General features: G+C 44.0%; 1 protein-coding gene across 3 annotated transcripts in view; it reads right to left on the bottom strand.

Moving 5' to 3' along the window:
* Nucleotides 1-3,486: 3,486 nt before the first annotated feature.
* Nucleotides 3,487-24,502, bottom strand: part of FGF12 (fibroblast growth factor 12) — a 926,229-nt gene continuing 905,213 nt past the window's right edge. For all 3 annotated transcript variants that reach the window (XM_063916449.1, XM_063916448.1, XM_063916446.1), the window contains one exon: nt 3,487-4,873. In XM_063916449.1, the coding sequence (XP_063772519.1) occupies nt 4,755-4,873 (119 nt within the window). In that variant the 3' untranslated portion in view covers nt 3,487-4,754. The remainder of the gene's footprint in view (nt 4,874-24,502) is intronic.

The following is a 24,502-nucleotide window of genomic DNA, read 5'->3' as shown; positions in this document are numbered from 1 at the left end:
CACACTCAGGGAAGACTCTATCTGGAGACAGTTTCCCCACAAGGTCCTTTGGAGAGACAGAGAGAGAGTATGCCAGCACACACCCAGCGCCAATAGCCCTGGACAAAAAAATTACCCAGATACAGCGCTATTTGTATATTCACTGCGCCAAATTATGTGCCCCCCCCCCCCTTCTTTAAAACCCTCTGTCACCGGTGATCAGCAGGGGAGAGTCCGGGGAGCCAGCTTCTCAGCGTGTGCTTGTGGAGAAAATGGCGCTGGTGAGTGCTGAGGTAGAAGCCCCGCCCCTCAGTGGCGGGCTTCGGTCCCGCTCTTTGAACAAACTGGCGAGGATACCAAAACACACAAATAAGTGTATATTTACTTACAGCCAATCCTAGAGGAATACATTGCTGCCCAGGGTGTTCCCCCCGCGCCCTGCACCCAACAGTGTGCGCTGTGTGTGTTCTGTGTGGGAGCAATGGCACGCAGCGTTACCGCTGCGCGTTACCTCAGTGAAGATCTGAAGTCTTCTGCCTTCCTATACTCACCCGGCTTCTATCTTCCGGCTCTGCGAGGAGGACGGCGGCGCGGCTCCGGGACGAACCGCTAGAGGAGACCTGCGTTCTGACTCCCTCTGGAGCTAATGGTGTCCAGTAGCATAAGAAGCAGAGCCCAGCATTTAAGTAGGTCTGCTTCTCTCTCCGCAGTCCCACGATGCAGGGAGTCTGTTGCCAGCAGGTCTCCCTGAAAATAAAAAACCTAACAAAATACTTTTTTTTCAGGAAGCTCAGGAGAGCTCCCTGTAGTGCACCCAGTCTCCTCTGGGCACAGTATTAAACTGAGGTCTGGAGGAGGGGCATAGAGGGAGGAGCCAGTGCACACCCATATCTAAAGTTCTTTTTAGTGCCCATGTCTCCTGTGGAGCCCGTCTATTCCCCATGGTCCTTACGGAGTCCCCAGCATCCTCTAGGACGTAAGAGAAATTATTATTATTATGACTTTTTACAAACTTGTATAAAAACACAGAAAAATGAATATACTGACATTTCTCTGTCCCCCAAAAATGGCAGAAAGATTTTTATTTGATGAAAAACACTTACTTGCTACCATTTCTAGCAGTACCTAGAATCTCCTGTAATGCATCTGGGAACCTCTCCCACTGTGCAGGGAAGTGAGTTCCATAGAGTCATAGCCACAAAGCTAAAAGCTTGATCCCCAGATGAATTATGGGAGATTCTAGGTCCTGCGAAAAGTCCTTCATCTACAGATCACAGTAATCGAGCAGGACAGTAAGGGATCAGTAGCTGCTTCAAGTACCTTGGACCGCGGTCATGTAAGGCTTTGAAAGTTTGAAAGCCAACCTTGAAAACGATTCAGCGTCTTACAGGCAGTGCATTTGGTACCATCTGCAAGTGGTGCAACTCTTTCGCTAGGAGACCAATGTAGAGGGCATTGCTTATATACTTAAAACAGTACACCATAAGGTTAATTTAGGCTTATTTACTTTTATGTGTTTATTTAGAAAAATGAAATCCAATGTGGGAGGTTTGAGACAATAAAGATCTAAGATGGTGAGCACAGTAAGTGCAGGTACAGTACTGTATGTTGTAGAGATAGATATAAGTCTGTGCCTCATTGCAGTCTACCAATTCACTAGGAACTAACAATCTCTCAGTGATGACAGTCAGATTGTGCACTGATAGGCAGCATTCTCATAAGCATTGGTTTAACCCACAGATTGCTCCTATAAGATAATGAGTACATTTTAAATAACCAAGCGTAACAATAATTAGTTCAAAACAGGTATATACAGTATGTAACATTAATATTCGTTTTGTTATATTTGTACTTCCCTGCAGTATTTGTATTAGTATTTAGACATAAGTAAAGAAGCAAAATAGTCATGGATTCTGCAAATAAAGATAATGTCCCCCAAACAAAAACTACACTGTATTAGTGGTGTGTACAGTGCATTGATACATATCATGTGTGCCTCTAGAGAATGAACTGCAGGGACGGAAATAATTGCTGTAAGGAAATAATAAACCCACTTGAAACATTACATAGTAGAGAGCAACAACAAAGTCATTTGCCACTGCTCCAATAAATACATACAGTATATATTTTATTTAACAAGCTAAAATGTGGTTCAAATATTACAAAATGCCCTGCCCTTCACCCTAAAAAAAACCTCCATGCCCCTCAGTCTATACTAAACCCAGTGTAGGAAAATAAATTGTACAGAACAAGCTGGATGCATGCACCCCTCAGGCTAGAATCATTTGCATTCAAACACAACACAGCAATGCTGTATCTTAAATTAATTTGGTAAACAGAAAAGTTGCAGAATATCTACTTTCATTTGTATCTAAATAAAAAGCTAATCTGCTCACCTCTTCAGAGCTGCATTCTCTCACTAACTACAAACTACATTTTCTATCCTCAGCATGCAAATCATGTGAAGCCTCATCAGATTACACCAAGTGCGAAGAAATGTGGAAACCTGTGTACGAACACCAGAACTCAGCCAACAGCCCTTTGTTGTACTCCTAGTGTAAATATATATAGATATAGATATATATATATATATATATACACACACACACATACACACACACACACACACACACACACACACACACACACACACACACACACACACACAGGTTGATTCAAAAGTCGCAGTACACCGTTCTGCTTCAAAAACCTTGCAGGAAATGGGAAAAATGAATACTCCAGTAAGGTATGGGTGTGAGGTGGGCTATCTTTTAGGGTATGTACCAGACGTGAGCACCATCTTGAAATCGGCCATCTTGAATCGAAGTCAGTTTTTTCAAATGGAAAGGGGGTCGTGTAACATGTCAAACAACATTAGAATTTGCTATAAAGTTTATTGTTGCAAACAGATTTGAAATAGCAGTTATGGTTCAAAAGTTACAACACGTTTTTTGTTGCAGGTAACTGAAGATGGCTTTGACAAAAGAAGACAGAATTGAGGTTGTTTTGATGTCTGCAGAACAAAGTTTCCGTGTCATAGATGCAGATCTTAACAACCGGCACCCAGAAAGACCTTCAATTTCAGAAAATACTGTCAGGTGCCTACTTTCGCAAGTTCCGAGAAACTGTGACTCTGGCTGACAAGTCACGGAGTGGTCATCCAAAAAGTGCTACTGAAGAGACAACCTCAACAATGGTTTTGGCATCCTTTGTGGAGAGCGCACAACGCAGCACAATGCCCACACATTAAATGATTGTCCTTTATGGAGAACAGTTCAGCCTGTAATTCCAACAAAAAAAGTGTTGTAACTTTTAAACCATAACTGCTATTTCAAAATCTGTTTGCAGCAATAAACTTTTCAGCAAATTTTGAAGTTGTTTGATATGTTACACGACCCCCTTTACATTTGAAAAAACTGACTTAGATTAAAGATGACCAATTTCAAGATGGTGCCCATGTTCGGTACATACCATAAAAGATAGCCCACCTCACCCATACCTTACTGGAGTATTCAGTATTCCCATTTCCTGCAGTTTTTGAAACAAAAGGGTGCACTGCGACTTTTGAATAACCCTGTATATATATAATTGTATATGTGTGTACAATCATTTGTTTCCTTACTGTGCTCATTTTGAGGTGGGTTATATAGATCAAATAAAGTATGCATTTGCATATCACATTGTAAGACCATAAAAGCCACTGCAGTTAAATGCATCCACTGCAAAGTTTACAATGAGCCATATGAAGTGTAGGTACAGTAATAAGTGGAATTCGCAGATGCAATGGTATAAACAAGCATAATATTAATCCATACATTAACTGGCGATATAATATATATATATATATATAAATAAATGAAATTTGAAAAATTATTATTGTAACACATTATTGTGACATTGGGTCAGTTTCATTACCTATAGGCAGCATCTCAGATTTCTCTCCTCTCATGTAAATTGGCTGAAGCTATTCAATTAGACACCCTCAGTCAACCCATGAACAACCCAGAGGCAGCAGTTACCTCTATGGAGGTGCGAGCAGAAAAAAGCATTCTGTGCTGCATCTGGGCTGCTGGCGGGTAGAACTTGGGTCTCTGATTCATAAGCATCGGGCACTTTAACTAAAACAATGCGGCATAACTTGCGGCTAATTGAATCTGCTCCATTGTTTCAAGCCATGCACACTATCTTCCCATAATCTTTATTTTTATGTTGCTAGATTTCAGTTAATATGTTGTTTCATGTGTTTTGAATGTCATGTCTGCAGATTCCATGGACTTCTTCAGATATGCATACATCAAAGACTGTAGTCACTTGCCTACGCTCTCCTAGAATGACTGCATCTGTATAAATAATGCAGACGTGCTTTATAAATAGACACAAATCTAACATAGAGGAACATTTCATTAGTGGGAATCTCACACTTGTGTTCGATGGCTTGCATGGATTTTTTTTAAAGATTTATTTATCAAGAACTTTATTTTCTTTTAAAGGTAACATCTTTATTGTATATTTTTATGCAGAGATGGGAACTTATTTGATCACACAGTAAACTTCGCATAAAATATGAATGGAGTCCAGATTCAAGGATTTATCTTCATATTTTTTTCTGGTTGGTTTAAAACATTGCACAGGCAATTCACTTTCCATTTCTTTGCTCTATCCAAAGAAGAAAACTTGAGTTCAAAAACGTAATCAGCAGAACCTGTCATGTCAGTCTGTATGTGTTGTGTCTGCATTCCCGAAGGGCGCACTGTCAGGACAGGCCAGGATCTCGGCTATGTTGACTCTTGATTAACAACTTTTCCACCATTCATAGTTGGTGTCCCTGAACTTTTTCTTGAACGTCCTTGCTTCTCTCCAATCTCATGCAGCGACGGCTCTTTGTACATGCACACTGCAAGACAAATGCATAGTAATGTTAGGGGTGAGACTGCAACGGATTTAAAATGTGCTAATTTTAGTCCAATTAATAAAAATACCTAAAGATATGTATAAAGTCCTCTTTCTTATAACATGATCATTGCTATGATTGTTCATCTGTAAACAGCTTTTTAAGGCAAGTCCTCCCTAAAACCATAGCAATCATTAGATGCCTACGGAATAACCTGATACTAGTAGTGGATTTACCACAAAGCAAAGCAAGCGGCCACTTATTGCCCAGCGGGTCCCAGAGTTGACAGTGCAGGGCTGGGGGGGAGGGAAGGATGCAGTGGAGGTGGCAGGTCCTGGTTTTGATGGTTGGGGTGGCATGTCCTGGAGGTGGTGGGGGAGTTTGACGGTAGCGGCGGCATCAGGTCCAGTGGGGAGGGGCTGGTGGTTTGGCGGGAAGGGGCAGGTAGTAGCGGCGATGGCAGGTTGGGGGGGGGGGGTGTTAGTGGCAAATGCAGATCTGGGGGGAAGGGAGGGTTGTGGGTGGTAGTGGTGGCAGGTTGGGGGAGTTGTTAGTGGTGGCAGGTTGGGGTGGGATGTCATAGTGATGGCAGGTCAGGGGTGCGGGTAGGTTGGAGAAGCGCTGGAGCTACTCATTTCCTATACTAAATTATGTCATCAAGTCACACCTGCTAGAAGCATGGTACTGTATGATGATTGGGCATATTTGTAAATGTAAACTTTATGGTTAATTGACAACAGTACACTGTAAATAGTGTGCAGGCTGGAAACTGTGGAGAAGCATACAGTGCTGGCATTGGCAGAGTGGATATCCCTCATACCTGGGGTACATGCTGCTCCACAGCTTGTGGGAGGGGGGAAAATTAATTAAAATACAAATTATTTTTTGTTTATTTATTCACTTAATTGGTCAGTATACTGGAAACTAGTTTCCTTTACATGGAAAAGTAGAATTACTGTAGGTGATAAATACTATTATACATTATATTTTCAACTGGAGATCTCGTATAAACTCACTACGGGCTGGATTTAGAAATCAGTGCCAATAATTATATATTGTCCATGAAAAATTGCCTAACACAACTGCACCTGCACAAACTATTACTGTACCAACAATTGTATCTCATCTGATAAACAAGTCTAACAGGAGTCTGTAGAGTCCCCGGATTCCTCTTTATAACCTGTGACATCATGTTTCACTAATGGTAACACAGGAGAAGAGGGAAATTGGTTGCTTGGTGTCAACTCAATGTACAACTAACAGTTTCAGGGTGTGTTCTGCAGAGTTCATATAAATAAAGCATTCTGTATTACAATACCGTATATACTACATATTTGAAGTGACCTACGCCGGAATAACGGCACCACTCAGGAGACCAGCGCCGGAACACCGACAGCCAACATCCCGAAAGTACGTATTGGGGTACGAGTTAGGGTCCGGGAGGGTTAGTGTTGGGCACTAGGGGAGGTTAGGCACTTGGGGAGGTGGTTAGCCATAGCAGCCACCCCCGAGGGTTAGCCCTGGCCGCCAGCCCCAGAGGGTTAGGGAAATGAAGGGTAAAATACTTACCCTGTCTGGTGTTGGGATCTTCAGTTTCGGGATGTGCAACGGCATCCGGACCGCCGGTATTACATACCGAACCCATTTTAAAGGGCTGTTACCTCCAAAATGACAAATATCATATTGAATAAAAAACTCTCTTGATTATACCAGACAATAGGGCAGATGTACAGATGTAGCCACGCTCATTGTGGCTACATCTGCGCCCCATGAATGGGAGCGTTTTTGTGCACTGCCTCGGCACGGCTAGGCGCTGGATCAAGATTGAGATAACACGTTTGCGATGTAGCCACGCTGGATGAGCGTGGCTACATCTGTATCAAACCAGTGAGAGAGATAAAGTGGAGAAGCTACCCATAACAACTAATTTGCTTCTAGTTACCATTTTGCTTGCACAGACTATAAAATGACAGATGCTGATTGGTTGCTATGGGCGAATTTTGCACTTTATCTCTCTCAAAGGTTTGATACACCTCCCCCAGGGTCACTGAAGTAGTAGAAATGGTAGCACTGGGATTAGTAGTGTAACTACAAATGAGGCGCCCTCCCCCTCCAGACGCCGCCACGGATCCTCCACTGTTTCCATTAAAATGCGTGTTATTAGCAAAATGATGCGAATAGGACGCATAAGCAGCTTATGCCGATAAAACTGATATGCGGCACTCCTATATTCTGTGTGTGACTGTGGTTGTATATGGATACGAAATGGTATGTTACAGTGTTTTCTTAGAACATACAGTACCACTTTGTATGCAGTTACAGCTGCAGATGCACAGAAAATATAGGAAAGCCGCATATCATTTTAATGAGCAGAGTCTGCATGTGCGTCCTATTCAATAATAAGTTGCATTTTCGGCAAAAAAAGACACCTGATGCTAACGGAGATGCATAGGACCTGTCAGCTCACTCACGCCAGGCATCTCTTGCTGTGTGGCGTATTGAAGCAAGATGTATGAAGGCACATCTGTAGGATGCAACACAATGTGAATAGGATGCACCAGGAGACTATGCTGATTAATCTGATATGCGACACTGTCTGTGTGCGACGGAGTTTCTGAATCTGCATACGTTGTGCTACGATTTAGCAGTCTCGACTTTTTTCCATACCAAGTTCTGAACAGTATTTATAGACTCAGTCACACAGGGATATACAAGTCTTGCATAGCTAAGTAATCAGCACAGTCTCCTTGTGCGTCCTAGTCAGTGACGTGCGGTGCGGTGAGGCAGAGCCTTTCCTGTCATACTAACATATAAGCCAGAGTTTTGACTTTATAAAGTATAAGAAAAATACACATAATATATTAGTTATATCTTTTTTTGTATTACAGGTTGAGTCTCCCTTATCCAAAATGCTTGGGACCAGAGGTATTTTGGATATGGGATTTTTCCGTATTTTGGAATAATTGCATACCATAATGAGATATCATGGTGATGGGACCTAAATCTAAGCACAGAATGCATTTATGTTTCATATACACCTTATACACACAGCCTGAAGGTCATTTTAGCTAATATTTTTTATAACTTTGTGCATTAAACAAAGTGTGTGTACATTCACACAATTCATTTATGTTTCATATACACCTTATACACACAGCCTGAAGGTCATTTAATACAATATTTTTAATAACTTTGTGTATTAAACAAAGTTTGTGTACATTGAGCCATCAAAAAACAAAGGTTTCACTATCTCATTCTCACTCAAAAAAGTCCGTATTTCGGAATATTTGGATATGGGATACTCAACCTGTATTCTAATATTAGTCTGATAGTCAAAACTCTGAAGTAAAAAGTCTATGGCAGGTGAGGCAGTACCTCACTTGCCTATCTTTTCCGCATACAGTATGTCTAATCAAAACTCACCAAATTCCCAGCAGTATACACTGCTGCACCTGTGTATAATGCCCACATGTACCCTTTGGCTCATATATTGTGTGTAAATCTAGCTGTGGTGCTAGCCAGTGCCTCCTGAGCCATTTACATCACCCTATGTCCCTGGTCCTAGTTGCACTACATCTAAGATGCATCTTTGGCAAACAAAGATGCCCATGCTAGTGGAGTTGCACGGGACCTGTCAGCTCACAAACGCCAGGCATCTCTCGCTGCGTGGCGTATTAAGGCTAGATGTATGCGGACACATCTGTAGGTAAGTTTACTACATACTGGATGGACTGAAAGGAGCACATCAGAAATGGAAGGTAGATTATAGAGTATGTCCCAGATATGATAACTCCCACTCTAAAGATGGTAACCTCCCTTGGGTCCAGGTAGGCAGCAGTGTATTTATCCACCACTGATGCCTTTCAACATACAGTGTTTATTAACATGTCAAATGTATGTCAAAATGCTTAGATGGAGGATAAGAATACAGTTACATAATGGGATCCAAGGGTGGATATCATCTTTGGAGTGGAAGCCATCATACTTGGGTCTTACCAACTATCTTCCATTTCTGATGTGCTACTTCTATTCAGTGCATCCGGTACGCAGTTAACTTAAGTACATGGTAGCCTAACATCTGCTGTTTTGTAATCTTGACCCATTGACGTTAAATACGTATGTTTTATGAATAAAAACTGTTTTATACTTTGAGAAGCATTTACACTTTTATTTGGAGGTGATTGTTTCCCCAGATCCTGAACTACATTAAAGGTGACCAGTAGAGGATGTACTGTAATACGCAAACATCCAATAGTGAATGTGAGTAGGATTGGGTATCCCTTTATACCTCTACACATGAAGTGTTTCCTCTTTGTTTGATGATATTGGACATCTACTGTATAAGGAGAAATCAGCAGAAACAATCCTAATAGACTTTGATCTGAGATTATCCCAAGGACACGCTGACACAATGTTTTGCCTTATACAGTATGTGTTTTGATGGTGGACTGGTAACCCTGCTTTAGGTATAAGCTGCCATTTCATTTTGTGCAGTGATATTGTTTTGTATTGCTAATTGTTTTTAGAGTTTTAATTTTTAGATGGATAAATAGGTCCCCATAACAGAAGCTGTAAAGTATGCCATGTAATGGTGTTATATTCTGCTGGTGTTAGCTGGGTACATGTTAATGTTTTAAGATGAGCCCTTTCCTCGGGTCATGCAAATATAAATAACTGACTTGATCTTCCATAATGACCCCATTACAAAACAATGGTTTTACTTATGGATTATATACTGATGTTTATACAGGGGAGTGCTTTATTTGAATGACATTTTGACCAAACTGGGAAATAAGACTTGTCTTCAATCTCACTCTGAGGCCAGCCTTGGATTACAGATGTGTCCACATACTGGACACATCTGTATGTCTGTGATTCAACACATTACTGAACTGATTCACCCATCTCACTTAAATATTTTAAAACCTTAATTAACACATTTTGTGTTCTGTAGGTTGTATATGTCACTTGTATAAGTGTCTGACTAACAACACCTCTATGCAATCATGATGCCAGAAGAGGGGACAATGTATTTGGAACATGGTCAATATTCAAAAAATGATCAAGGCTTAAAGATTGTGTGTATATGGGGGCAGAGATGATTGTACATCCAATTGCAGAGTGTACCTGGGTGTGGTATACACGTTAGACAGTTAAAAGACCCTGTCAACCTTTTGACAGTCGGTCTTTTGACCCTCTCATTCTTTTGACTGTCGGACTTTTAACCCCGCCGGACTTTTGACTGTCGACCATATCATACCCTCCAACTGTACCTTTTTAATAGGTACAGTACCTTTTTTTCATGGTCTGTACCGATTTTTGCCTCTCCAAACTTCCATTGAAAGTATAGGAAAAGGGGCGTGGCCACGCCCCCTTTACACGCGGCCACGCCCCTTTTTCGGGTTTGTACCGATTTTTCTGTGTAAAATGTTGGAGGGTATGCCATATGGTGTCGACCCAATGACTATCCTTTAACTGTCCATCTATCAACTGTCTCTTTGCACTGCCCATGCTTCATGGTGTACATAAGTACATGCGATGCAGAGTCATCTGAATCTCAGACGTGCGGAACAGGGCTGTAACAGAGCCTTCTCATGTAGGCCATGTTCAGAGAGGGTGTGCTGACACAGTGGGTCATGCAGAGCTATTCATAAGCTTAAATACCCCTATATTCAAACGCATTTTTTGCATCACGGATAGGGCTGCTGCAAATGTTCCTTGATAATGATGACAGCTATGAAACCAATTGTATAGATAGGGGCAAAAGATAGGGCTGCTGCAAATGTGCACTGATAATGATGACAGCTAAGAAACCAAGTGTACAGATAGGAGCAGCCCGCAAGCATAGATGCATTCTACTCTGCAACAGCTGAAATAAGCAAGGGGTCTATTTACTAAGCCTTAGATGGAGATAAAGTGGACGGAGATAAATGACCAACCAATCGGCTCGTAACTGCCCTATCACAGGCTGGGTTTGAAAAATGACAGTTAGGAGCCGATTGGCTGGTATTTTATCTCTGTCCACTTTATTTCCATCCAAGGCTTAGTAAATAGACCCCATAGGGGTCAATCCTTGGAGAATGATAAAGTGCACGGTGATAAAATACCACCCAACCAGCTCCTAACTGCCATGTTACAGGCTGTGTTTGAAAAATGACAGTTAGTAGCTGATTGGCTGGTACTTTATCATTGTGCAATTTATCACTATCTAAGGCTTGATAAATCAGGGCCTATATGTTTAGTGTTATGAACACAGTATCACCTTCTATGGTTTATGCTTGAATATCGGTAATTATATATCTGTGAATGCAATACGTCCTGGCTGAACTGCTAACATTATTTAAAACCTGTATAGTGTTACAGCTGAAGAAATATTTCATTCTAATAAAAATAAATGTATTTTTAAAAACCTGTGAGGTTACTGGGTCTGGGGTTGCCTTCACCTCTCTGCCAGGAAATAAAAATGATGCACACCTGCTGTCACAACTGTTCGAACTTCCCTGAACAATTACACACAAAAGGTGGGTGTCACATTACATAGGAGGAAAACAAGCAAATAGAGAAAACAAATATATTTAACCATATGCTTCTCCCTACAGTTAATCTAATTCAAAGGCCCACATTGTTACTGGTTTTAGGGCCGATTTAGCATGAGTTGTAGTTTTGCTAAAAGTAGCTGCGTCTACGCCATGTCACCATCCTCCACTGGCTCTTAAACTGCAATCATGTGCGATCGCAGTTTAAGACCTCACGTGTGCGCACATGCTCAGAAGAGTTCCGCACTTCTTCGTGGCTTACTGAATTAGCCCCTTTAATCGCACTGGTCTACCAGATGATTCAAATTATTAAATACAGTAAGTATAAAGTATAGTGATATAAAACACATGAACTTTATTTAAGGTCTAATGCAGTAAATCACACATTTTGGTTTTGGATCGACCCCAAAAGACATTGGATTAAGGCTGAAAGACTGATAAAGTCACTCCTGGGGAGCAAATGTAATTCCTTAATTATAACCTCAAGATTTGATGACCAGGCAATAAAGGCTGCTATCTGGTAAATACAACCATACACTTATGGGACCTCATGGTGATAGATCAGAACTGAGAGCTAAGGTACAGTATATTGTGACCCTCTGTATTAAACTATGGGAAAGACTAGAAAGTTGTCCATAGCAAGCAGTCAGCACCCTTTCATGTTATAGAATGTACTTGACAACTGCTACCTAGATGTATAGTTTTTAAAATAAATTAGTTTAACATAAAAATAACTTTTGAATGGGGCATCTGAAAGACATTTAGGGGTAAATTTACTAAAGCTTCTAAAAATGAAAAGTACTGATGTTGCCCACAGCAACCGATCAGATTCTTTCTATCATTTTCTAGGATGCAACAGAGAAAATAGGATTTTAATACCTACCGGTAAATCCTTTTTTCTTAGTCCGTAGAGGATGCTGGGGTCACATCAAGAACCATGGGGTATAGACGGGATCCGCAGGAGACATGGACACTTTAAGACTTTCAAAGGGGTGTGAACTGGCTCCTCCCTCTATGCCCCTCCTCCAGACTCCAGTTATAGGAACTGTGCCCAGGGAGACAGACATTTTGAGGAAAAGGATTTAAGTTTTAACTAAGGTGAGATACATGCCAGCTCACACCTCAAGCACGCCGTACAACGTGGCATTTAACATAACGCAAGTCAACGGCATGAACAATATCAGCAACAGGCTGACTATAAACATAACACAACATGTGTGTACCGTCAACTAATAACTGCAGATACAGTACGCACTGGGACGGCCGCCCAGCATCCTCTACGGACTAAGAGAAAAGGATTTACCGGTAGGTATTAAAATCCTATTTTCTCATACGTCCTAGAGGATGCTGGGGTCACATCAAGAACCATGGGGTTATACCAAAGCTCTAGAACGGGCGGGAGAGTGACCACGACTCTGCAGCACCGATTGACCAAACATGAGGTCTTCCTCGGCCAGGGTATCAAACTTGTAAACTTGTAAAGGTGTTTGAACCCGACCAAGTAGCTGCTCGGCAAAGTTGTAATGCCGAGACCCCCCGGGCAGCCGCCCAGGACGAGCCCACTTTTCTAGTAGAATGGGCCTTCATCGAAGTCGGTATCGGCAATCCAGCCATAGAATGGGCATGCTGAATCGTATTACAGATCCAGCGCGCAATAGTCTGCTTGGAAGCAGGAGCCCCAATCTTGTTGGTAGCAAACAGGACAAACAGAGCCTCCGTTTTCCTAATCCGAGCCGTTCTGGCGACATAAAATTTCAAAGCTCTGACTACATCGAGAGACTTCGATTCCACTAAGGCGTCAGTAGTTACTGGCACCACAATAGGTTGGTTCATGTGGAATGATGAAACCACTTCCGGCAGAAATTGCTGACGAGTCCTCAACTCCGCCCTATCCTCATGGAAAATCAAATAGGGCTCTTGTGAGACAAAGCCGCCAATTCAGACACCCGCCTCGCGGATGCCAAGGCCAACTACATGACCACTTTCCAAGTGATGAATTTCAACTCTACCTTCTGCAAAGGTTCAAACCAATGTGATTGAAGGAACTGCACCACGGTAAGATCCCATGGAGCCACTGGGGCCACAAAGGGAGGTTGGATGTGCAACACGCCGTTCACGAAAGTCTGAACTTCCGGAAGGGAGGCCAATTGTTTCTGAAAGAAAACGGATAAGGCTGAAATTTGTACTTTAAATTGAGCCCAACTTTAGGCCCGCATCCACACCAGCTTGTAGAAAATGGAGAAAACGTCCTAACTGAAACTCTTCCGTAGGAGCCTTCTTGGATTCACACCAAGACACTATTTCCTCCAAATACGGTGGTAATGTTTAGACGTCACCCCTTTTCTAGCCTGAAGAAGTGTGGGAATGACTTCCCAGGGGATACCCTTTCTGGCTAGGATCCGGCGCTCAACCGCCAAGCCGTCAAACGTAGCCGCGGTAAGTCTTGATACACGCACGGCCCCTGCTGTAACATATCCTCTCGTAGAGGGAGAGGCCAGGGATCTCCTATGAGTAATTCCTGAAGATCTGGATACCAAGCCCTCCTTGGCCAGTCTGGAACAATGAGGATCGTCTAAACCTTTGTTATTCTCATGATCTTTAACACTTTTGGAATGAGAGGAAACGGAGGGAATACATACACCGACTGAAACATCCAAGGTGTTACTAGTGCATCACTGCTATTGCTTGAGGGTCCCTCGACCTGGAACAATATCTCTGCAGTTTCTTGTTGAGAGGAGACGCCATCATGTCAATTTGAGGAATTCCCCAACGACTTGTCACCTCTGCTTGAAGAAGGCTGTTGTAAACGTCCCTTAACTCCAGAACGATTATGTGTAGACAAGTTTCTTGGCTTGACCATCTTCCCTGGAAGTTTTGCCCCTATGTGACTGCACTCCAGCCTCGGAGACACGCATCCATGGTTACCAGGATCCAGTCCTGGATCTCGAACCTGCGCCCCTCTAGGAGGTGAGAGCTGTTCAGCCACCACAGGAGTGAGATTCTGGTCCTGGAAGACAGGATTATTCTTTGGTGCATGTGTAGATGGGATCCAGACCACTTGTCCAACAGGTCCCACTGAAACACTCTGGCATGGAATCTGCCTAACTGAATGGCCTCGTAGGCCGCCACCATTTTCCCCAGTATCCGAGTGCATGGATGGATTGACACTCTTGCCAGTTTCAGAATTTGTTTGACCAGGTTCTGAATTTCCAGAGTTTTTTCCACTGGAAGAAAAACTCTCTGTAATTCTGTGTCCAGAATCATTCCCAAAAGCGACAGCCGCGTCATCGGCACCAACTGTGATGTCGGCAAGTTTAGGAGCCAACCATGTTGTTGCAGAACTGTCAGGGACAGCGTAATGCTCTGCAGTAACTGGTCCCTGGATCTCGCCTTTATCAGGAGATCGTCCAAGTACGGGATAATTGTGACTCCCTGCTTGCGCAGGAGAACCATAATTTCCGCCATTACTTTGGTGAAAACCCTCGGAGCCGTGTACAGACCAACGGCAATGTCTGAAATTGGTAATGACAATCCTGAACGGCAAACCTCAGGTAAGCCTGATGCGGAGGATAAATGGGAACATGCAAGTAGGCATCCTTTATGTCTACCGACACCATAAAATCCCCTTGCTCCAGAGTGGAGATCACCGCCCGGAGAGATTCCATCTTGAATTTGAATTTTCTTAGGTAGAAATTGAGGGATTTTAGATTCAGGATTGGTCTGACCGAGCCGTCCGGTTTCGGGACCACGAACAGGCTTGAATAAAATCCTTCTCCCTGTTGTGACGGGGGAACCTTGATAATGACCTGATTTTGACACAACTTTTGTATTGCGTCGCATACAACCTCCCTGTCCGGAAGAGAAGCTGGTAAGGCCGATATGAAAAATCGGCGAGGGGGAACGTCTTGAAACTCTAGTATGTACCCCTGGGACACTATTTCTAAAACCCATGGGTCCAGGGCCGAACAAACCCAGAACTGACTGAAGAGTTTGAGATGCGCCCCCACCGGTGCGGACTCCCGCAGAGGAGCCCCAGCGTCATGCGGTAGATTTGGCAGAAGCTGGGGAGGCCTTCTGCTCCTGGGAATCTGCCACTGCCGGTGACTTTTCTCCTTTCCCCCTTCCTCTAGTAGCAAGGAAGGAAGAACCTCGGCCTTTCTTGTATTTATTGGGCCGAAAAGACTGTATCTGATATGTTTTCGTTTGTTGTGCAGGAACATAAGGTAAAAAGGACGACTTACCCGCGGTAGCCGTAGATACCAAATCGGCGAGGCCGTCACCAAACAAGACACCACCTCTATATTCTAGAGATTCCATATTTTTCTTAGAGTCAGCATCAGCATTCCATTGATGAATCCACAATGCTCTCCTAGCTGAGACTGCCATAGCATTTGCCTTTGCACCCAAAAGGCCAATATCCCTCGCAGCTTCCTTTAGGTAGGCTGCAGCGTCCCTGATATAACCTAGTGTCAATAGAACGCTATCCCTATCCAGGGTATCTATATCAGATGACAAGTTATCTGCCCATTTTTCGATAGCACTACTCACCCACGCACATGCAATGGCTGGCCTGAGCAACATACCTGTGGTGACATAAATGGATTTCAATGTAGTTTCCTGCCTACGATCCGCAGGATCCTTAAGGGCTGCCGTGTCAGGGGACTGAAGAGCCAATGTTTTGGACAGCCATGATAGAGCTTTGTCCACAATGGGGGGTGACTCACATTTTTCCCTATCCCCAGAGGGAAACGGATACGCCACCGAAATCCTTTTGGGAATCTGAAACTTTTTGTCAGGATTTTCCCAAACATTTTCAAATAGAGTGTTCAGTTAATGAGAGGGAGGAAACGTTACCTCAGGCTTCTTCCCCTTATACATTGTCAAAGTCGAAAAATATTCCAGAACACACAGCACGTATAAAATACACACACATGCCCGCTGCACGTGCACTTGTTCCGCCGTGCGTGCACATATCCGCAATTTGCGTATGGTCACTCCCGCGGTCCTGCTCGTGGTGTGGGTATTTACGGCGGAGTTTGTGAGCGCATGGAGGGCTATCAAAACATTACATATTTAATCCAAATAGTGCATATTGTACACATAGTCCCCCTGCAGCACATCAGAAAGTAACAACAGTTTAAATGATTCCAGAACAAAGGGATTCACCTTTGCAGGATAAGAGGGGACAGACTAAGGTTATAAGGTGGTGTTTGGTATCCAGCTGTAGGGTATTTTAAGGGTAACATTCCGGTGTTGGTTTGCGGAAGATCGCATGTTCCTGAGGATAGTTATGTGCAGAAGCAGAATATAGGTTTAAACTGTATTTACTGTATATTATGTATGCGGCGGGAATCCAGAGAAGACCACCCACAAGAGCAGTTGAGAAAGACATCGCCCACCTTTTCAAATCAACCTATGACCTCTCCTGTACTGTAAAGATGCATCCCTGTGTCCAATGGACAAAGGGATTACAGTATCCATTGTATTGCTTTTGGAAGACTTGTATAAATAAAGCCTGCTGCAGTCCGGCCAGTCGGAAGACTCTTAACGCTATCTACATGATTAGCGGAGGACTGGACCAGGAAGCGCATGCGAATATTCTCACGTATGTACATTGACTGTAGCCATTTACTCTGTTGTATTGTAGTGTATAAATTGTATTGTTAACCCCCTTTCAGATATATTACTCTGTGGTGTCGGAACCCAGTGTTTAACTACAAATCGGTGTTGTGTCCTCTTTTCCCTGCTAGGGTTTAAAGTGTATTACATTACCTAACTGTATAAGGTTCAAAAGTGTATTAATAAGGTGTGTACGCGCTGCGGGTACTTTGTACAGTCAGCGCTGCATAAGGTGTAAACTATAATATCATTGCATTGTATTACTACGAAGGTTTAAGGTGTATCAATTGAGTGTGTACGCGCTGCGTGTACTCTGTACCCTCAGCGCGGCGTTTGTACGCAGAGTCCGTACGTGGTACGGGACTCATTACGCAAATAGCGTAAAAGGTATATAGAGTGAATATTAAGTTAGCGGCCGTAGCGGCTCCATGGTAAAAGTGTGTTTAAAGGTATAGCTTTATGGTTTAAGATAATATCGACATTATCAACATACAGACCCTTTTGTCAGGAACAAGGGGGTCCTCCGAGATATGTAATACGTCCTTCATCGCCACAATCATGTACCGAATGCTCTTTGTCAATTTCGGATCTAATCTGGTATCGCTATAGTCGACACAGGAGTCAGAGTCCGTGTCGGTATCTGTGTCTGCCAACTGGGCAAATGATCGCTTTTGTGACCCTGAGGGTGTCTGGATGAACTGTCTCCATTGTAACAATACATCCTCCACAGATTTCTTCCATGCCTGATTCTGAGACTCAGATTTATCCAATCTCTTATTAATAAGAGCCACATTAGCATTCAAAGCATTCAACTCATTTGCCAAATCAGGAGTCGGCGGTGCCGACAGGGTCACTCCCACAGCCGTTTGTGTCCCTAATACAGTCTCCTCCTGGGAAGAGCATTCCGCCTGAGACATGCCGACACACGTGTATTCACCACTCACAGACACACTGGGCATATAGGGGACAGACCCACCTAAAGTCTTGCAGAGAGACACAGAGGGAGTTTGCCAGCTCACAACCCAGCGCTTCACCAATTGTTCTGAAAACACTAAATAATGCCCCAGACCTGCAGCGCTTTTATAATCAACATATATTGCACCAAATTTACTTTGCCCCCCCCCCCCCCCCGTTTTCACCCTGATACTTTTGCAGCAGTGAGAGGAGGGACCAGCGTCTCTGCAGCCTGTGCAGAGAAAATGATGCTGGTTGTGTGAACTGTGAGGGCTAAGCCCCGCCCCCGTAATGGCGCGCTTCAGTCCCGATATTTTTCCAAAACTTTTATACTGGCGGGGGTTAGGACAGTGCCCTGGCACTATGTCCCCTGTTGCCAGTGTCATATAGAGGTTTATATGCTGCCCAGGGCGCAGGGCGCCGCGCCCTGCACCCTGTAGTGCCGCTGTGCGGTACCTCAGAAGCCGTCACTGAAGTCTTCTTTGCTTCTTCTACTCACCTGTCTTCTGATTTCTGGCTCTGCAAGGGGGGTAACGGCAGGCTCTGGGAACAAGCATCTAGGCGTACCTAGCGATCAGACCCTCAGGAGCTAATGGTGTCCTGTAGCCAAGAAGCAGAGCCTTTAAACTCACTAGAAGTAGGTCTAACTTCTCTCCCCTTAAGTCCCACGTAGCAGGGAGTCTGTTGCCAGCAGTTCTCCCTGAAAATAAAAAACCTAACATAAGTCTTTTCAGAGAAACTCAGTAGAGCTCCTCAGAGTGCATCCAGTCTGCCTGGGCACAATTCTAAAACTGGAGTCTGGAGGAGGGGCATAGAGGGAGGAGCCAGTTCACACCCCTTTGAAAGTCTTAAAGTGCCCATGTCTCCTGTGGATCCCGTATATACCCCATGGTTCTTGATGTGACCCCAGCATCCTCTAGGACGTATGAGAAATTATAGACAGAATCGGATTGGTTGCTATGTGCAACATCACCACTTTTCATTTTTAGAAACTTTAGTAAATTTACCCCTAAGGGTCTTATTCATAGATGCACGCGTAGTGCCTGCACTAACAGCTGCTTCTATGGTTGGAAGAAATGTAACTAAGCACCTGTATTACGTCGGCTACATCTATGAGACCTTGAGAAAACAGCCATCATTACCATCAGCATGCATTTTCCCCAGTCCTTTCCTTGGTGCAAGAGATCTGTATGAAATCAGACAGATATCTACATACTCAGAACCCTGAATAGCCTGCAATTCCACCTATACTTATCCTACTGGCAAACCCCCAATTGCTATCCAGCTACACTTCACTCAGCTGCAAGTGGAGATACTACTGAGATCCATACGGCTCTGACACTAGTAATTGCACTGAATAGCATATTCTGGGCCTGGTTCAGGTGTGGTTGGAGGTGCGGCACATAGAGCAAAGTACTAATGTTCGGTACTTTGTGTATGCAACGGACCCACACTGCTGCTTGTGCAACCCCAGGAGTCACGCAGACGGCCAATGGTGTCACAGGTGAGCCGATGCTATGTTGTAGGACGCAGCATGGATCACTAATGCAAGCAGAAGGCATCTACTTATATAGGAATCCTCCTGCTGCATTAACAAATTAGTGCTATCGCTGCTGCTTCCATGTAAGCAGCAGAGATTGCACCCCCAACCACATCTGAATCAGGCCCGCAGGCTTTGACGCATGCGCAGTTGCTAAAAAATTGCAAAGTTCATCTGCAGACGGACTTGCTTGCATCTCAGAATGCGGCCCTATGAATAATTAGATTCTGTTCAGTAACAGTAGCTACATAATTCCTTACAAACTGTCATTGGTCATTTTATAACGTTGCCATTATTTTCTTTTACTACATACTTTTATCAATACACACTTAAACACGTAATAAGTGTATCACAAAGTGCATATACGTAAGTACTATTATCTCCTACTCTCTGTGTGAAACTTATGGCTTACCGCTTTTAGCTTTTTGTAACAGCCCCATTTCCTTTCCCCTTTATTTATGAATCTTACGGAAAAGTTGCCTTACCCACATAAAATAAACACCTGCCTGCAGGGGTGCCGTCATGTGGATAAAGGAAGCACAGGTCCCCGGATTAGGACTTCCTGCCCCACCCCCTTGAATTTAATTTATTTTTATTATTTTTGTTTGAGGATGTAATGGCTCCCAGTCACTGATAGGCAGGGCTAATAGTACATTGTGACCATATCACCACTTGGTACTCTACTAGTTTGTGACTGTACGGCCAGCCCTAGTTAATTTGGAGCCCTGACTGCATGACCAGCTCTAGTGTTTCTCTCTAGCCTGAGCATACACTGTGTCTCTCTCCAGCCCCAGCTCACAGGGTCTATCTTTATTATAAGTAATGGACTGGCTTGCTTGTAATGGACTTATGCTGCTTTCACATCGCAAAACCTGCTTTTGAAATGGTATTTGAAACGGTTCTTAAAACGGGTCTGAGCAGTTAAACCCCTTTCACATCTCATGTTGTAACCAGTAAATTACCATTTCATTACCGTTTTGGTACCTTTCACACTGAACCCGTTTCACCTATAGAAAACAGTGGTTGTCATTATAAATGGACTTTTCTGGCCCACACATTATTAATAATTATTAATTAATTCATTATTAATAATTTGGATAGTCGTACGATGGAACCCAGCAGCTTGAAGCATTTTTGCTATGTTTTTATATATGAGGGTATCCTTGACTGTCCCAGTAATTTGGCAGCAGATTTCCTCATCCCCTCTGATCCTAAAGCAGCTCCCTCACCTCTTCATCACTCCAATTAGACATTTTATAATGGCTATGCAGTCTAAGGGGTATATGCAATTGCGGTCGAATTCCCGAAATTGTCGAATTTCGGGAATTTTTCGCCCAAAAAAAAAATCGTCAATGCAATTCAGTGCTTTCCGTCCAAAAAACGGACTTTCAAAATTCGACTTTTTGAAATTCGACTTTTCTGCAATGATACAAGTGCTGCAATTCGACCAAAGTGTATTCAATTGAAGTTTGGAAATTCGACAACAGTGCTTTTAGACAGTAAATTCGACATTTTCAATCCGCCACACTTTGGTGGGTGAAACTAATAAAAAAAATGTAAAACATGTTTTTTTTGTGTTTTTTTTATTGATAATAGCATATCTATTTATATTAGAAGGGATTAGGTACTTGGTTTGTCTTTTTTGGAGGCACAAGTATTATTTATATATTTTTTTAAATATATATTTTTTTTAGATGGAATGGTAAAATTCAGAAAAAAAATGGCGTGGGGTCCCCCCTCCAAAGCATAACCAGCCTCGGGCTCTTCGAGCTGGTCCTGGTGCAAAAAATACGGGGGACAAAAAGAGTAGGGGTCCCCCGTATTTTTTACACCAGCATCAGGCTCCACTAGCTGGACAGATAATGCCACAGCCGGGGGTCACTTTTATACAGTGCCCTGCGGCCGTGGCATTAAATATCCAACTAGTCACCCCTGGCCGGGGTACCCTGGGGGAGTGGGGACCCCTTCAATCAAGGCCCCCCCCACAGCCACCCAAGGGCCAGGGGTGAAGCCCGAGGCTGTCCCCCCCATCCAAGGGCTGCGGATGGGAGGCTGATAGCCTTGAGTAAAATGACAGAATATTGTTTTTCCAATAGTACTACAAGTCCCAGCAAGCCTCCCCCGCAAGCTGGTACTTGGAGAACCACAAGTACCAGCATGCGGAGGAAAACCGGGCCCGCTGGTACCTGTAGTACTACTGGGGAAAAAATACCCAAATAAAAACAGGAGACACACCGTGACAAGTACAACTTTATTACACACTGCCGACACACACATACTTACCTATGTTGACACGAAGCAGTCGGTCCTCTTCTCCAAGTAGAATCCACGGGTACCTGAAAATAAAAGATAATTATACTCACCTGATCCATGGTCCAGAGATAAATCCACGTACTTGTCAAAAAAAGAAAACGAACACCCGACCAGCGAACTGAAAGGGGTCCCATGTTGACACATGGGACCCCTTTCCCCGAATGCAGAGAGACCCCCCCGTGACTGCTGTCACTGAAAGGTCTCGTAAGCCAATCAGCGAGCGCAACGTCCTTGCACTCTGCTGATTGGCTCTGTGCGCGTCTGAGCTGTCAGCGCATCGCACAGCTCCCTCCATTATATTCAATGGTGGGAACTTTGCGGTTAGTGGTGGGGTCACCCGCGGTCAGCGGCTGACCGCGGGTAACCCCACCGCTGACGGCAAAGTTCCCACCATTGAAAGTAATGGAGGCAGCTGTGCGATGCGCTGTCTGAGCTTAGACGCGCACAGCCAATCAGGTGAGCGCCACGGAGTAGCGCTTCCTGATTGGCTGAAGGGACCTCAGTGACAGGAGTCACGTGATGTCCCGGCATTCGGGGAAAGGGGTCTCATGTGTCAACATGGGACCCCTTTCAGTCCGGTGGTTCGGGTGTTTGTGTTTTTTTTTTGCCAAGTACGAGGATTATCTCTGGACGTGGATTTATCTCTGGACACTGGCAGGTGAGTATAATTTTTTTCACAGGTACCCTCGGATCGTCGGAGACTGTGGCAGTCGGCGTGTCAACATAGGTAAGTATGTATGTGTGTCGGCAGTGTGTAATAAAGTTGTACTTGTCACGGTGTGTGTCTCCTGTTTTTATTTGGGTATTTTTTCCCCAGTAGTACTACAGGTACCAGCGGGCCCGTTTTTCTCCTGCATGCTGGTACTTGTGGTTCTCCAAGTACCAGCTTGCGGGGGAGGCTTGCTGGGACTTGTAGTACTATTGGAAAAAACAATATTCTGTCATTTTACTGAAGGCTATCAGCCTCCCATCCGCAGCCAATAGATGGGGGGGACAGCCTCGGGCTTCACCCCTGGCCCTTGGGTGGCTGGGGGGGGGACCCCTTGATTGAAGGGGTCCCCACTCCCCCAGGGTACCCCGGCCAGGGGTGACTAGTTGGATATTTAATGCCACGGCCGCAGGGCACTGTATAAAAGTGACCCCCGGCTGTGGCATTATCTGTCCAGATAGTGGAGCCCGATGCTGGTGTAAAAAATACGGGGGACCCCTACTCTTTTTGTCCCCCGTATTTTTTGCACCAGCACCAGGCGCAGAGCCCGGTGCTGGTTTTAAAAATACGGGGGATCCCCTGTCAATTTCCCCCCCCGCATTTTTAGAACCAGGACCAGCTCGAAGAGCCCGAGGCTGGTTATGCTTTGGAGGGGGGACCCCACGCCATTTTTTTCCGTGTTTTTCCCGTTTAAACGTTTATAAAGCCACTCTCACATGTGTCTCCTGTGTTTTCCAAGCTGTTTCCTGGTTGTGGCTGCTGACATCACACATGGAGACAGCCTATGACCTGCTGGGGCTTGCAAATACCGTTTCAGACCCTTTCACACTGCACAGTGAAATGGGACTGAAACGGGTAGGACCCTTCTTTTTTACCGTTTCAAAATACCGGTATTTTGAAAACGGTAAATTGAAGGGGACCCTTTCACATCGCAGCTTGACCCGTTTAGGAAGCCAGTTAAAACGGCAAAATACCGGGTATAAGCTGCGGTGTGAAAGGGGTATTAGTAACTTGGTGCATGTGATGTTAATGAAAGTGGCGTGTCATGTTTTTGCCATTTTAACTTTTTGACCTAGCTCCACAGCTATTCAGCTGTTTATTGTGATATTTGTGACTGTAGGATATTCCATCTCATTACTTTTGAACAGGGCTGCAGTTGAAAGTACCCCTGTTAAATTTCATAGTGCCCCCAGGATTTTATACAGTAGTATGTGAACTTTTCCTGGCTAAAATTATGAACCCATTCTCAAGTGAGGCTTTAATCACTAAACTGCATAACAAAAACCATTGTAGTCACAATTTAATTAAAAGCACGTAAACAGCTTTTTAAATGCTCAAAACCTGATAATAAATGGATTGGGTATGAAATACCAGCAGTCTGGATCCCGACAGTGAGAAGACCAACACATCCTGGTATGTAAATTTACCCTAACCCCTAACCCACCCCTTCTACAGCCTAACCCTAACTTCCTCCTCCCACAACCTAACCTAACCACCTCTCCCCACAGCCTAACCATAACCTCACCCTCTCGCATGTTATGAGCCACGGCTGTGGCTCATTCCTGTTTTGCATTTTGGTTATGTATTTTATGTTATACGTCTGTTTATGTTCCCCGTGGGTGTCATGGGGTGTTCGGAGCAACCCTTAAGGAGAGGGTACTGTTATGAACCACAGGTAGTGGTTCATTCCTGTTTTCCGTATTTTATGTTTATAGTTCTCTTGCAGGCCAGGATTTCCCGTTGCTCTGGTTTAAGAAGACTCGTTTGCTGCCGGTGGTGAGACTGTGTAATTGCAGCTTGTTCCCATGTGTTCAGCCTCACCTGTCTGTTAATTTCACCTCTCAGTTGTGCAGCAGGGCAGCTGCACGACATAATTAATTAGGACTCTCTGTTATATTCTGACTCAGTGCAATACACAGACGCTGGTGATAGCTCCAGAGTTCTTGAGTTCTGAGCTAGTC

Source organism: Pseudophryne corroboree, chromosome 4, assembly GCF_028390025.1.
Source record: "Pseudophryne corroboree isolate aPseCor3 chromosome 4, aPseCor3.hap2, whole genome shotgun sequence".
Lineage (NCBI taxonomy): Eukaryota > Metazoa > Chordata > Amphibia > Anura > Myobatrachidae > Pseudophryne > Pseudophryne corroboree.
This window is presented reverse-complemented; position numbering and strand designations above follow the sequence as displayed.